At 37.7% G+C, this 13,498-nt stretch overlaps 1 protein-coding gene across 1 annotated transcript; it reads right to left on the reverse strand.

The window, feature by feature from the left end:
* Positions 1-9,841: 9,841 nt before the first annotated feature.
* LOC106314350 lies at positions 9,842-11,587 on the reverse strand. The gene has a single exon (XM_013752232.1). The coding sequence runs from the start codon at positions 11,585-11,587 to the stop codon at positions 9,842-9,844; it is 1,746 nt and encodes a 581-aa protein (XP_013607686.1).
* Between the last annotated feature and the right edge of the window lie 1,911 nt (positions 11,588-13,498).

Below are 13,498 nucleotides of genomic sequence, written 5' to 3' on the forward strand. Positions count from 1 at the left end.
ATTTGGGAGTGAAAGGTTGTCATTTTTTTGTTTACCGGTTTCGGTACTTCCGACCGGTTCTTGTCTCCGACGGTTGATCAGTACCTCCGATGGCCGTGCGGCTTTGCCTCCGGGAAGCGACGACTTTTGTCTTGCAATGTGTTGGGCTTAGCCCTTTTGGACTCAGTTCTATTAATAAAATTTCCTGAGAAAAAAAGAAAGAAAGATAGTACACAAAGAAATGTAACGAAAATTTTACTGTTTTTATATTGGTACAGTCTTGTATCCTCCCCCCCCCCACCTCTTTTGGCTCTTCGGTTCGAGCCCTTGTGAAGATTGGTTCTTCTGTGGTTCGTCTTCGCCGTCGGCGGAGTTCCGTCGCCTGGAAGGAAGTGGTTCCTCGTCTTGACCCGTGTTCATTGATCGTCGGGCGATCGTACACGTGGAAGATGACGTGCCGTAGCTTGCTTCCTCGACAGTTTACCTTTTGTGTTTTGGGCCTGTGTGTTGGGCCTTCGTCTTCCTACTAATTGGGCTTGCGTTGCCCTTTTGTCTTGCAATGTGTTGGGCTTAGCCCTTTTGGACTCAGTTCTATTAATAAAATTTCCTGAGAAAAAAAGAAAGAAAGATAGTACACAAAGAAATGTAACGAAAATTTTACTGTTTTTATATTGGTACAGTCTTGTATCCCCCCTTGTTTTTATGTTGGGCCTTCGTTTTTCTACTAATTGGGCTTGCGTTGCCCTTTTGTCTTGCAATGTGTTGGGCTTAGCCCTTTTGGACTCAGTTCTATTAATAAAATTTCCTGAGAAAAAAAGAAAGAAAGATAGTACACAAAGAAATGTAACGAAAATTTTACTGTTTTTATATTGGTACAGTCTTGTATCCTCCCCCCCCCCACCTCTTTTGGCTCTTCGGTTCGAGCCCTTGTGAAGATTGGTTCTTCTGTGGTTCGTTTTCGCCGTCGGCGGAGTTCCATCACCTGGAAGGAAGTGGTTCCTCGTCTTGACCCGTGTTCATTGATCGCCGGGCGATCGTACACGTGGAAGATGATGTGCCGTAGCTTGCTTCCTCGACGGTTTACCTTTTGTGTTTTTGGCCTGTGTGTTGAGCCTTCGTCTTTCTGTTAATTAGGCTTACGTTGCCTTTTTGTCTTGCAATGTGTTGGACTTAGCACTTTTGGACTCAGTTCCATTACTAAAATTCTCTGAGAAAAAAAAAAAAAGATAGTACACAAAAAAATGTAACGAAAATTTTACTGTTTTTATATTGGTACAGTCTTGTATCCCCCCTTGTTTTTATGTTGGGCCTTCGTCTTTCTACTAATTGGGCTTGCGTTGCCCTTTTGTCTTGCAATGTGTTGGGCTTAGCCCTTTTGGACTCAGTTCTATTAATAAAATTCCCTGAGAAAAAAAAAAAAGATAGTACACAAAGAAATGTAACGAAAATTTTACTGTTTTTATATTGGTACAGTCTTGTATCCCCCCTTGTTTTTATGTTGGGCCTTCGTCTTTCTACTAATTGGGCTTGCGTTGCCCTTTTGTCTTGCAATGTGTTGGGCTTAGCCCTTTTGGACTCAGTTCTATTAATAAAATTCCCTGAGAAAAAAAAAAAAGATAGTACACAAAGAAATGTAACGAAAATTTTACTGTTTTTATATTGGTACAGTCTTGTATCTCCCCCTCCCCCCCCCACCTCTTTTGGCTCTTCGGTTTGAACCCTTGTGAAGATTGGTTCTTCTGTGGTTCGTCTTCGCTGTTGGCGGAGTTCCGTCACCTGGAAGGAAGTGGTTCCTCGTCTTGACCCGTGTTCATTGATCGCCGGGCGATCGTACACGTGGAAGATGATGTGCCGTAGCTTGCTTCCTCGACGGTTTACCTTTTGTGTTTTTGGCCTGTGTGTTGAGCCTTCGTCTTTCTGTTAATTAGGCTTGCGTTGCCCTTTTGTCTTGCAATGTGTTGGACTTAGCCCTTTTGGACTCAGTTCTATTACTAAAATTCTCTGAGAAAAAAAGACGGAAATAAATGTAGGGAAAAATTGACAGTGGGGTTTTATTGTTTTTATTCCGGTACAGTCTTGTGATTCTTGTCTTTTTATCATAAATGGATCACAAATATACACAAATAACATTTTTCAAAATCACGTATTTGTTTTGTTTTTATCTCAACAATAGGATTTCACATGATAATTTCTATTCAGTACAAATACAATTATGATATCTCGATCTTCTAGTCGATGACAAACATATTTCGAAATCAATGAGGGTTGTAACTCTATCAGACCAAGAGGTCCAGAACTATTCAATAAATATTTAGATTTCATTTCGACAAATTATATTATAATTTTTTTTTGCTTAACACAAATTAAATTATAGTTACCTTAATCCTTTTATATTAACGTGGATATTCGATCGGTTGATACCAGCTGGAGACCGAAACAACTAACCAATTCTTTAGAACATCTTCGAAAAACACCATATAACTTTAAATATGAACATTTATTTTTCTCTTTTACTTTATTGTTCAGATCTAATGTATTTACAAGTTTAAGACTACCCGATTTAAACAATTTTTAATCTGTAAGATACAAATTAAAAATAAAAAGAGTCATTTTTACTTCGAAATGTACTAGTTGATCATATATGCATTATGGAAATAACTTTATGGAATAATATGGTACTTTTTGAAGTTTAATATTAATCATGTTGTTTCTATTTAAAATTTATGTTTTAATATAACATTTTTATATATGCATGTGCTTAATTATCTACAAAAACTTTATGAATTTAAATTGATTATAACAAATATAAGGACCATAGTATAAAATACAAATAGTTTTGAAGTTAAGTTTGAAGTTTTTCTTTTAGAAAAGAACACTTTTAAACTTCAAATTTAGAGTTTTGAAAACTTCGAGTGTCTTTTTGGAGATTCTCTTACTAGGTAGTAATTTTCGTCTGACATAAAATGAGATATTTTTAAAATATTTGTTAAATGGATAGCCTCTAATAAGTTTAAGTATGATGCATATTTCTAAATTTTTAAAATTAAAATTTTAATGATTTTAATATGATATTTAATTAAATTTATATGATATTAAAATATACATAATATATTTTAATCTAAATATCTGTTAAGTGATGATTCATACTCATATTGTTTTGTGATCATTTATTTTTTTATAACAAATTTTTTAAACCATTAATCTCAAAATTTCAAAATTTTTAGTGCGTAACTTTTAACAGTTTTAATCATTTATAATCTTTTTAAATATTTCTAAATATAACATATACAAAAACTATTATATAGTTAACGTGATTTTTAAATTTATTTCATAATATAAAAAAAATGATAGAAGATGTACAAAGTAGGTCTGGGACGAATCGGGTATCCGGACAATTTTAAGGTATCCGGATCCTTATCCATAATTTTACTATCCTTATCCGGATCCGGAGTTCTCGGATATCCTTCTAAAAATTGTAATATCCGGCGGATATCTGGATCCGAATTTGGATTCTTTAAAGAAATAAAAAATAATATTAATATATATAAAATATTAACAATATTTTAAAATTTAATATAAATATAATGTTTTTAATTATTTCTATGTATAATATTACAAAATTTACATAAAATTTATATATGCCATTATAAAAATGAAAATATATTAAATAAAATTAGTTTTTATACATAGACATTACTATTTTTGAAATAGTTATTGATAAACCTTACGGATCCGGATATCCGGACTAAAAATCAAGATATCTGGATCAGGCTTTGACGGATCCAACATTTTACTATCCGGATCCGGATTTGGCTCCTCCAGATATCCGGATTTTTGGATCGGATCCGAATCGGATCTCGGATCGAATCCGGATCTCGAATAAAAGTCTCAGGCGGCTATTTGTATGTTTTAGAAGTATCATACAAATTTGAAGAATTCTTAGTCATAATCTACATTTATCTTTATTTTATTTTATTTTATTTTATTTGAAGGATTGAGAAGTTTTCGACTCGTGGACTCTAACATTCCTAAAACAGGATCTATACATATATCATATTAAAAAAAATCTATATCATATAATTTAGCCCTTTTAAAATTATACATCTCCTAATCCTAACACAATCTATGATCTCCAAAATTCTTATTAAACAACCCAAGAATTTTAACAAGAAAATTAACTTCTTGTTGAACAAAAGCAAAACTGTTTTTTTTTATCACCAAGCAAAACTGTCTTTGATGCATTTCTTTTCCTACACCATTGGATTTTTTTTAAAGGACAAATAGTTGTCGTCTTTGAATCAATCATTGATCAGTCATACCTTGTTTGAATTGATAAAAAGAACAAAATTTTGTCAGACATCTTGAATGATTTCGTTTTCTTTGATTTTTTTTTCTTAAATCTTTAGCTCAACTCCTCGATATTAATTCATATTCTCACGGGTTCATGAGTTAACATAATACTTCTGAAATCAAACCAAGTAAGACTAGATATATACAGAATAAACATAGAATAGAATCTCCTTTTAATTTTAACCAGACGTTGGTGGTCGAGTGGTGTGAGGCGGTTCGCAATGGTTCTAAGGGCCGCGAGTTCGAACTTCCCCCTCAGATACGCCGGGCCACCCGGGCCCACCCTGCTATTTCTAGGGTGGAAATGGCGTGGCTGCTGCAGGCCTCGAAGGATGTCTGGACCCCGGCCTGGGACCCTCGGTTAACAAAAAAAAAAAAAAAAAAAAAAAAAAAAAACATAGAATAGAAATATAAATGTTTCTAGCTAGGATATGCGTATCTTAGTTACTTGTCATCCTACTATTATAAAATTATATCGCTAGCTTTATAAAATACGGGTTAGTAGTAGTACCGTAGTTATGGAATCTTTTAAAATTAGAGATTTACAAAAACAAAATGGAAGAATAGAAGAATAGAAGAATAGAAGAATAGAAAGAGAATGGAAGCTGCCAACCAGGGACTAATAAAACAAATCGCACTGAAAATTTTGAAATTCTCATATAATGACATCCATTTTCTTCTCCTTGTCGTCTCCCTCTTTTTCTGCTTCTTCTTTTATCACATATTTCTAAATTATATTATAATAATCTACCCTAATCATACCAATTAGCCTTGTTTAACCTATGTAGGCATTTGATTAATCAATGACAAATGCTTATAAGTCATTGTTGATTAGTTGTGACATTATGTCTCAACTACTCATGTTATGTCTATAATTAAATGTATATGCTATTAATTATATATATATATATATATATATATATACTATACTAATAAAAATGTCTTACTCTGTAGTTAAATTATACTTTTTGTTAAAGTATAGACTAACCATATAATTCACAGCTACGTCTATATATACATATGTTAAGAAGATTTTATTAATGTCACTTAATCGAATCTCATCAATCAAGCCAGAGTTATGCCAGCTGAATGTAGTTGGATATATCATTTGAAAAGGGAACAAATGAAGAATAATAAAACTGTTCCACAAGAATTTTCTTTTGTGGAAAAGCACAGATCACATAAGCATTAAAAATGGTACATACTAAAAATTTTATGGTAAAAATATTTTTTTAGTGAAAACTTTTGGGAGAGTGGGTCGCGTAATAGCATGAGGAGGCCACAACGTTGAAATATGCAAACACCTAATTAAACCAGTTCTATTAAACAATACAAGAAATCAAAACAAAATAATAGAATAATACATACTCCCATTCTGCACGTAATCATAAATGGTTTGAATTCATGTCCATACTTGACTCAAGGTATTTAAATACTAACCATCCTTAATTTTTCAAAATCTTTTCAAAACACCCTAACTATTTATTTTTGAAAAGTATATTCATATATTATAGAATTTTAGATCAATTTCAAAACTTATGATCTACATCCAAAATTTTAACAAGTCAAAATCCATTATTTAGATATCAATTCCTTAGAAAACAACGCTTTTAGATTATTCGTTATTGAAAGTTTTCTTTTTCTAAAATACTCGTTGTTGAATATATATAGTCTTTTTCTATACATCGCATATAAGCTTTAAGAATATTGACTGCTACTTAGTATCCGCAATAGGTCTGAAAAATATCTAACATAACCAATATATATATATATATATATACACATTTTACCCAAAAAAAAGTCATAAATTCTCTAGGAAATGGGTAACGAATACACTATACCCCAGTTACAAAAAAAAAAAAAAAGGAATACACTATACCCATTAGGACTAAGATGATCGTTTCAAAGTTCAAACTATCGTTGTAGCTTGGAGAAGCTCAGCGACTATTTTTTGCAAACTAGGGCTTAGTTTTCTATTCTCACTTTCATATTCAAATTGCATGAGCAGTAATAATATATTATAAAGTGTGTAATGATTATGAGATCCAAATAAAGAACTAAAGAAATCAAATACGTATGGGGCTTGGAATTGAAATAAAAAGGAGTGCCAAGAAGGAAGTTTGGTTGGGAGGAAGCTAGGGTTTTGTGAAAGATACAAGTTTGTAATCGTAATGTTTTATTTTCGACAGCCTTTTAACTTCACGCTTTACCCTAAGAATCTTCTTGGTCTCCCCCGGGAATGGTGCTCAAATTCTTTTCAGTTTATTTTTAACGCTCAATAACTATAATTTAATTAATTACGAATACAATCCGGATGAACCAAACCATCTCAATCAAAGTTAAAATGTGACACTAGTGTGCATAATTAAGTTGCATATAGCGTTTTTTTTTGAAAAATCTTTTTGAATATTTTGTTTGCAGTTGATATGTATTCAAATGGGTATGTAATTCAATACCATTATTTATTAGCACCCATTCTAAATTTCAAATATATTAACTTAGGTATTTGTTAGGAGTTTAGGATACTTACGGGTAACATTCGTGCCTTTTTAATCTGTTCATATATATATAATGTGGAAGCATATATACATGATAATTATTCACCTAACTCACCTATTTCTATTATGGTTTAGTAATGGAGAGGAAGTAACTTTAGTAACCGATAACACGATGATCCTATTTAGTCTGTGAATGCCTAAGATCAAAGTTTTCTTGTGATCGTTGAGAACACCTATGTTCTAGTCGATTGCAAGGATTTAAGAGATGATGTAAAACAAAGCTCTAAGTTTTATAAATCAATAATCAAAGTGTGTCTCTCACAAATCTGAGAGGGCACTATATATAACGACATAAAGACCTAATAACGATAGAGATTAGAATCTTAATCTCTTACGTAAAATAAATCATTAACTATCATAGAAAAAGAAAATTGTAAAACCAAAGCCTAACGGGAATACGATGTAGATTCGTCCACGAATCCGGTCAGCAAGTCATCATCCGGCTCATGTTTGAATAGGTGCTTAGCGTTAAAGACGTCGGCAGTATGCACATGAGACGGTAAGCGCAAACGATATGCATTTGCGTTAATCTTCTCCAAGATTTCAAAAGGGCCAATCTTGCGAGGCTTCAATTTGTTGTATTGCCTGGAGGGAAACCTTTCCTTAGTAAGAACCGCCCAAACAAAGTCGCCAACCTGAAAATGAAGCTCGCGCCTTCGCTTGTCTGCAAACTCCTTATACTTCGCAGAAGAAGCCTCTAAATTAGCATGTGCTGAAGCATGAATACTCGCCAGTTCGGTAACCAGATCCACTGCGCGCCCATGAAACTCTCCTAACTGTGGAAGATCTGTCAACGCTAATGGACCACGAGGCACCAACCCGTACACCACTTTGAAAGGACTGAAGCCGAGACTTCGGTTATGGGCGTGATTATGGGCAAACTCTTCTTGGCACAAGATAGAATCCCAAGACTTGAGATTGTCACCGACCAAACAACGCAGCATGTTGCCAAGGGAACGATTCACAACTTCGGTTTGACCATCCGTCTGAGGAAGATATGCGGAGCTCATATTAAGACTGGCCTTAAAAAGCTTCCACAAAGATCGCCAAAAATGGCTTATGAAGCGAGAGTCCCTATCAGAGACAATCGACTGTGGCACACCGTGCAATCTATAGACCTCGCGGAAGAAAAGTTGAGCAACCTGAACAACATCTGTAGTTTTCATGCAAGGGATGAAGTGAGCCATCTTCGAAAAACGATCAACGACCACAAAGATGGAGTCGTTGCCTCGCTGAGTATGCGGTAAGCTGAGAACGAAATCCATGCTGATGTCACTCCACGGCTGCGTCGGAATAGGTAAAGGGAGATAGAGGCCGGCGTTGGAGGCATGTCCCTTACTGCGTTGGCACGTCGTGCATCGAGATACAAACCTCTCAACATCACGCCTAAGCGTAGGCCAGAAGTAAGATTCGGATACAAGCCTCAGCGTACGGTCACGACCGACATGTCCTTCACTGTGTAACTATTTGATGATCTGCAACCAAAGACTGCTCTCGGGAACGCAAAGCCTATTGTCTTTAAAAACAAACCCGTCGACCAGAGAGAAAGCCGAGCGAACCCCTTGCTGAAGATCGCACCATACCTTGGCGAAGAAAGGATCAGTGGTGTACAATGTCACCAAAGAGTCAAACCCAAGAACGGAGACTCGTAACGTAGAGACCAATGCGTAGCGTCGGCTCAAGGCATCAGCGACTTTATTGAGCTTTCCGGACTGATATTTGATGACGAAAGTAAACTGTTGAAGGTAAGCTGTCCACGACGCATGTCGAGAAGAAATTTTATCTTGAGTGCCTAAATACTTTAGTGCCACATGATCGGTATACATGATGAACTCCTTATGAGCCAAACAATGGCGCCAATGTTTAATGTCCTGGACAATGGTGTAAAACTCTATATCATACGTGCTATAGCGACCCCGAGGTCCGGCTAACTTCTCACTATAGAACGCGACCGGTTTCCCATGCTGGCTTAGTACCGCGCCAATTCCTAACTTCGAAGCATCACAATGTAACTCAAAAGGTGAGTCAAAATCAGGAAGCACGAGTATGGGAGCGGTTGTTAGTTTCTTCTTGATGTCTGCGAATGCGTTGTCTACTTCGGACGTCCACGTGAATGAAAATCCCTTCATACAATCTGTGATTGGAGCCATAATAGAACTGAAGTTGTGCACGAAGCGTCTGTAGAATGATGCTAGACCATGAAAACTTCGCACGTCTGAGATTGTTCGCGGCGTGGGCCAGGACGCGACGGCCTCGACCTTTTGCGGGTCCACTCGTAATCCAGTTGCCGACACCACATACCCGAGGAACAAGACTTGGGACGAGCCGAACTCACATTTTTGCTTCGCGATGAACAATTGTTCTTTGCGTAGTGCCAATAGGATGTCACGAAGATGATCTAACTGTTCCTCCAACGTTGTGCTGAAGACAAGTATGTCATCAAAGTACACAACCACAAACGTCCCAATAAAGGGACATAGAGCTTGGTTCATGACCCTCGTAAACGTACTTGGTGCATTGGAGTGACCAAATGGCATAACCAACCATTCAAATAATCCTTCTCGCGTCTTGAATGCAGTTTTCCATTCGTCGCCCGGGAGAATCTGAATTTGATGGTAGCCGCTCATAAGATCCAATTTAGTAAAGATGGGCGCCTTTCCTATCTGATTAAGGAGATTGTCTAATCGCGGGATTGGGAACCTATACCGCGTTGTGATTTTGTTGATAGCACGACTATCAACGCACATACGCCACGATCGATCTTTCTTGGGGATGAGAAGCACTGGAACCGCACATGGGCTTAAGCTTTCCCGTACGTATCCTTTCAAGAGGAGATCCTCGACTTGCATGCGCAGTTCTTCATGTTCTTCCGGGCTCATACGGTAGTGGGCACGATTCGGTAAGACTGTGTTAGGTATAAGGTCAATGTGATGTTGAATGTCTCGGAGTGGTGGCTATCCTGCTGGAAGTTCATCGGGAAATAAAACATCAAACTCTCTGAGAAGTGTCACAAACGCTGGTGGACAGGATAGTTGTTGTGTTGATGGTGGAGGGATCGCGATTAAAGCAAAGAGCTGGCTTGTATCACGTAGCTCCACTTCAAACTGTGACCGCGAGACGATCAACAAATTTTGTTTAGACGGTGACGTTTGTTGCTTGATGGCGTGGTCCTTTTCAGGGGATGGGAGCAACGTGATCTTCCGTCCTTCAAACATAAAAGAGCTTTTATTTTTTTTCCCGTTGTGTATAACTTCTCTATCATACTGCCATGGTCGTCCTAAGATGATGTGAGACACATCCATAGGGGCTATATCGCAATACAAATTGTCTTTGTAGAAAGATCCGATAGAGAGTGTCAACAGAGTTCGCTGGAAAACAAAAACTTCTGCTCTGGTTTGCATCCATAACAGGCGGTATGGATGAGGATGAGCTTCTGGTGTTAAGGCGAGTTTGCGGACAGCCTCTTCAGACACCACGTTCGCCGAACATCCTGAATCAATTACGAAACGACAAACCTTTCCCTTAACTGTACAAGTCGAGGTAAACAAGGATGTACGTTGCCATGCCTCATCTGTTTTGGGGGCGAGGCAGTTGCGGTGTAGCATGAGACAGGTACCCGTATCACCATAAACTTGTTCCTCTCCGGTGTCATCGTATTGGTCCTCATCATCGTCATAAACGGGCTCACCCGTGATCTCTCGATCATTGGCAATTAAACCACGTCGACCATTATTAGGACAAGCCGTTTGTATATGACAGCGTTCACCACAGGTAAAACAACGGAGTGCATTAGGTCCAGACGGTCGAGGTTCTATTGCTGCTGCGGTGGTTTCCGTCGGTTCCGTGTTTTGGCGTGGACCGGTTGGGGTTGTTGTCGTTGTGTTGTCGCGACTGGTAGTGGGTTTTGAATCATCCGTAGGTGTGCGTGCTCGATTATTTCCAGCCCATTGGCCAGCGCCCAAGCGTGTCTGTTGTTCGACTAAGAGGGCTCGTTGCCGAGCTTCCGAGACAGAGCCTGGATCAAACTGGTGCAGCATATTCTGCAATTGAGGGCGGAGACCTGCGATAAAATGAGCGACCAGCTGGTCCTCGGAGTCATGAATGTCTACGCGCGTGAGCATCTGATAGAATTCATTAGCATATTCTTCGACCGGTTGTGATCCTTGTCGTATGTTATGAAACCGTTGGAACAAGAAACACTCAAAATTATATGGGATGAAAGTTTTCCTCATATGTTTCTTGAGCTTGTCCCATGAAGTTATTTTCTCTTTACCCCGACGGGAACGAGAAAGTTTCACTTGACTCCACCATGAGGCGGCGTGACCACGAAAACGAGTAGTGACAAGCGGTACTCTTTTCTGTTCCGGCACGTCTTTGAACTCAATGAATTCGTCGACCGTGACAAACCAGTCCAGTAGCTCTTCTGGTTGTGATCCTCCATGGAACTTAGGTATGTCAATTTTGATGCCTGAAAACCAGCGTGGGTCGTCGCCATTCATGTTTTGTCTTCCTCGTATTTGATTGTGCTGATTATTATCGCCGAACGGGTTCTCCTCGTCGCAATCTTCCTCATGCTCATCAAAGACTGGGTTATTGTTGCGGAGATTGCGTTGTTGAGGTGCGTTTGCTGCGTTTGCCGCATTTGCCGTGAAAGCGGCTTGAACACCAGCCTGAACTCCGGTCTGAATTGCTTCTGCCATTGTTCGTCTCATATTATCCTGAAAACGTTTTTGAAAGTCCTCCAGGAATTGTTGCATTTGTGTCCATTCGTTTGGACGAGGTGCCATAGTACCCGAAGATCGATAATCACGATAGAATTGCAATTAACAGGTCTCTGATACCAACTAATGGAGCGGAAGTACCTTTAGTAACCGATAACACGATGATCCTATTTAGTCTGCGAATGCCTAAGATCAAAGTCTTCTTATGATCGTTGAGAACACCTATGTTCTAGCCGATTGCAAGGATTTAAGAGATGTTGTAAAACAAAGCTCTAAATTTTATAAATCAATAATCAAAGTGTGTCTCTCACCAGAGCCGGCCCTGGGCCCAAGCTAAAGAAGCATGGGCTTTCGGCCGCCAAATAATATTAATATAACCGGCCACAAATTCCAATAAGTGTGTCTTTAGTGTAGTGGTTCAATAGCCACAGTTCATTAACTCCAAACCAGAGTTCAAATCCCCCTACCTACATTATTTTATTTTCGGCCACTTTTTCTTTTTGGGCTTCTAGCCTTAAAAATTCTAGGCCCGGCTCTGTCTCTCACAAATCCGAGAAGACACTATATATAACGACATAAAGACCTAATAACAATAGAGATTAGAATCTTAGTCTCTTAAGTAAAATAAATCATTAACTATCATAGAAAAAGGAAATTGTAAAACCAAAGCCTAACGGGAATACGATGTATGCTACATCATTTAGTTAGTGATGATCTTGTGAAAGAATATAAACTGGCTAGCTGTCCTGAATGATACTAATAGTAGATACTACTAAACAACAAAAATCAAGAGGCAGATTCAAATGGAAAACCAAGTTCATTTTTTTTTGCGCTAGGAAGAACAAGTATTTAATTATGAACATGTTTTGATGAACTAAATTTTCAAAAGAAAAAGTGACGATTGCAAAGCTTTTCTGATATCGGTGAAAAAAGTTCAGATATATTTATTTTCTTTAGATTATAGTTGTTCCAACTACATTAAGTGCAGTATACATGTTATACTGGACATTTTTAGAAATAGTAGATTTTGTAAAGAAATTAATCCATCAACCGACCAGTTCGTTTAAAAAACAATTGATGCAATCCAATTTAAAGAGTTAATATTTCAAGAATTTAAAGAACCTACGCTGACAAGAACGTACGCTGTTTATGTGTAGGTTGACCGAAAAAGTATATTTATTTTTTGTTTGCAATCACAATAATTCTCATATATCATTTCTTATCACATCTCCAACAAGCATTCTCGAAAGAATCACTCTTAAAATAAGAGGTTGAATGTATGTTTTTCCAAAGGCCACCTGCAAATTTTTTGAGAAAAAAAAATATTGAGACGTAATAATAAGTACATTGTTAAGATTTGAGAGAAGATTTGTGAGAATGTGTTGTCTATTTCTTATTGGTTACACCACTATATAGTGGTTCATACAAGGTGGAGTCAAACGGAGAATTGATTACAAAGATACTCTACATAATGACATGGTCAAACTCATAAAGACTAAGGTTGAATGGGTCTTCCATGTGGCTGGATGTAAACCCCCAATGGACTATAGTCTTGAACTTGTATGGTCTAGGTTATGGACCATCCACTTCATGATTCATAACACTCCCCCTTGGATGCCATAACCATATAGGGTTTGTAACATGCTAATGTTGCCTCATTAAAACCTCTCCCGGAAAACCCAAAACCCAATGTGGTAAAAAGGGAAACCAGAGAAAGGAAAAAGAGCACAACACACATTACTCCCCCTGATTTGGACATCACTGAAGGTCCTTGAGTCTACGCGTGCCAATCTTGTTGCGTGAACTTCCTGAATGTGCAAGAGGGCAATGATTTGGTGAAGAGGTCGGCTGAGTTTTCACTAGACCGGATCTGAAGGACGTTGACCTCTC

The sequence above is a fragment of the Brassica oleracea genome, chromosome C9 (assembly GCF_000695525.1).
Source record: "Brassica oleracea var. oleracea cultivar TO1000 chromosome C9, BOL, whole genome shotgun sequence".
NCBI classification, from domain to species: Eukaryota; Viridiplantae; Streptophyta; class Magnoliopsida; order Brassicales; family Brassicaceae; genus Brassica; species Brassica oleracea.

Excerpts from the sequence above, each read along its gene's own strand:
- LOC106314350 (XM_013752232.1), bottom strand. The coding sequence starts at position 11,587 with ATGGCAGAAGCAATTCAGACCGGAGTTCAGGCTGGTGTTCAAGCCGCT.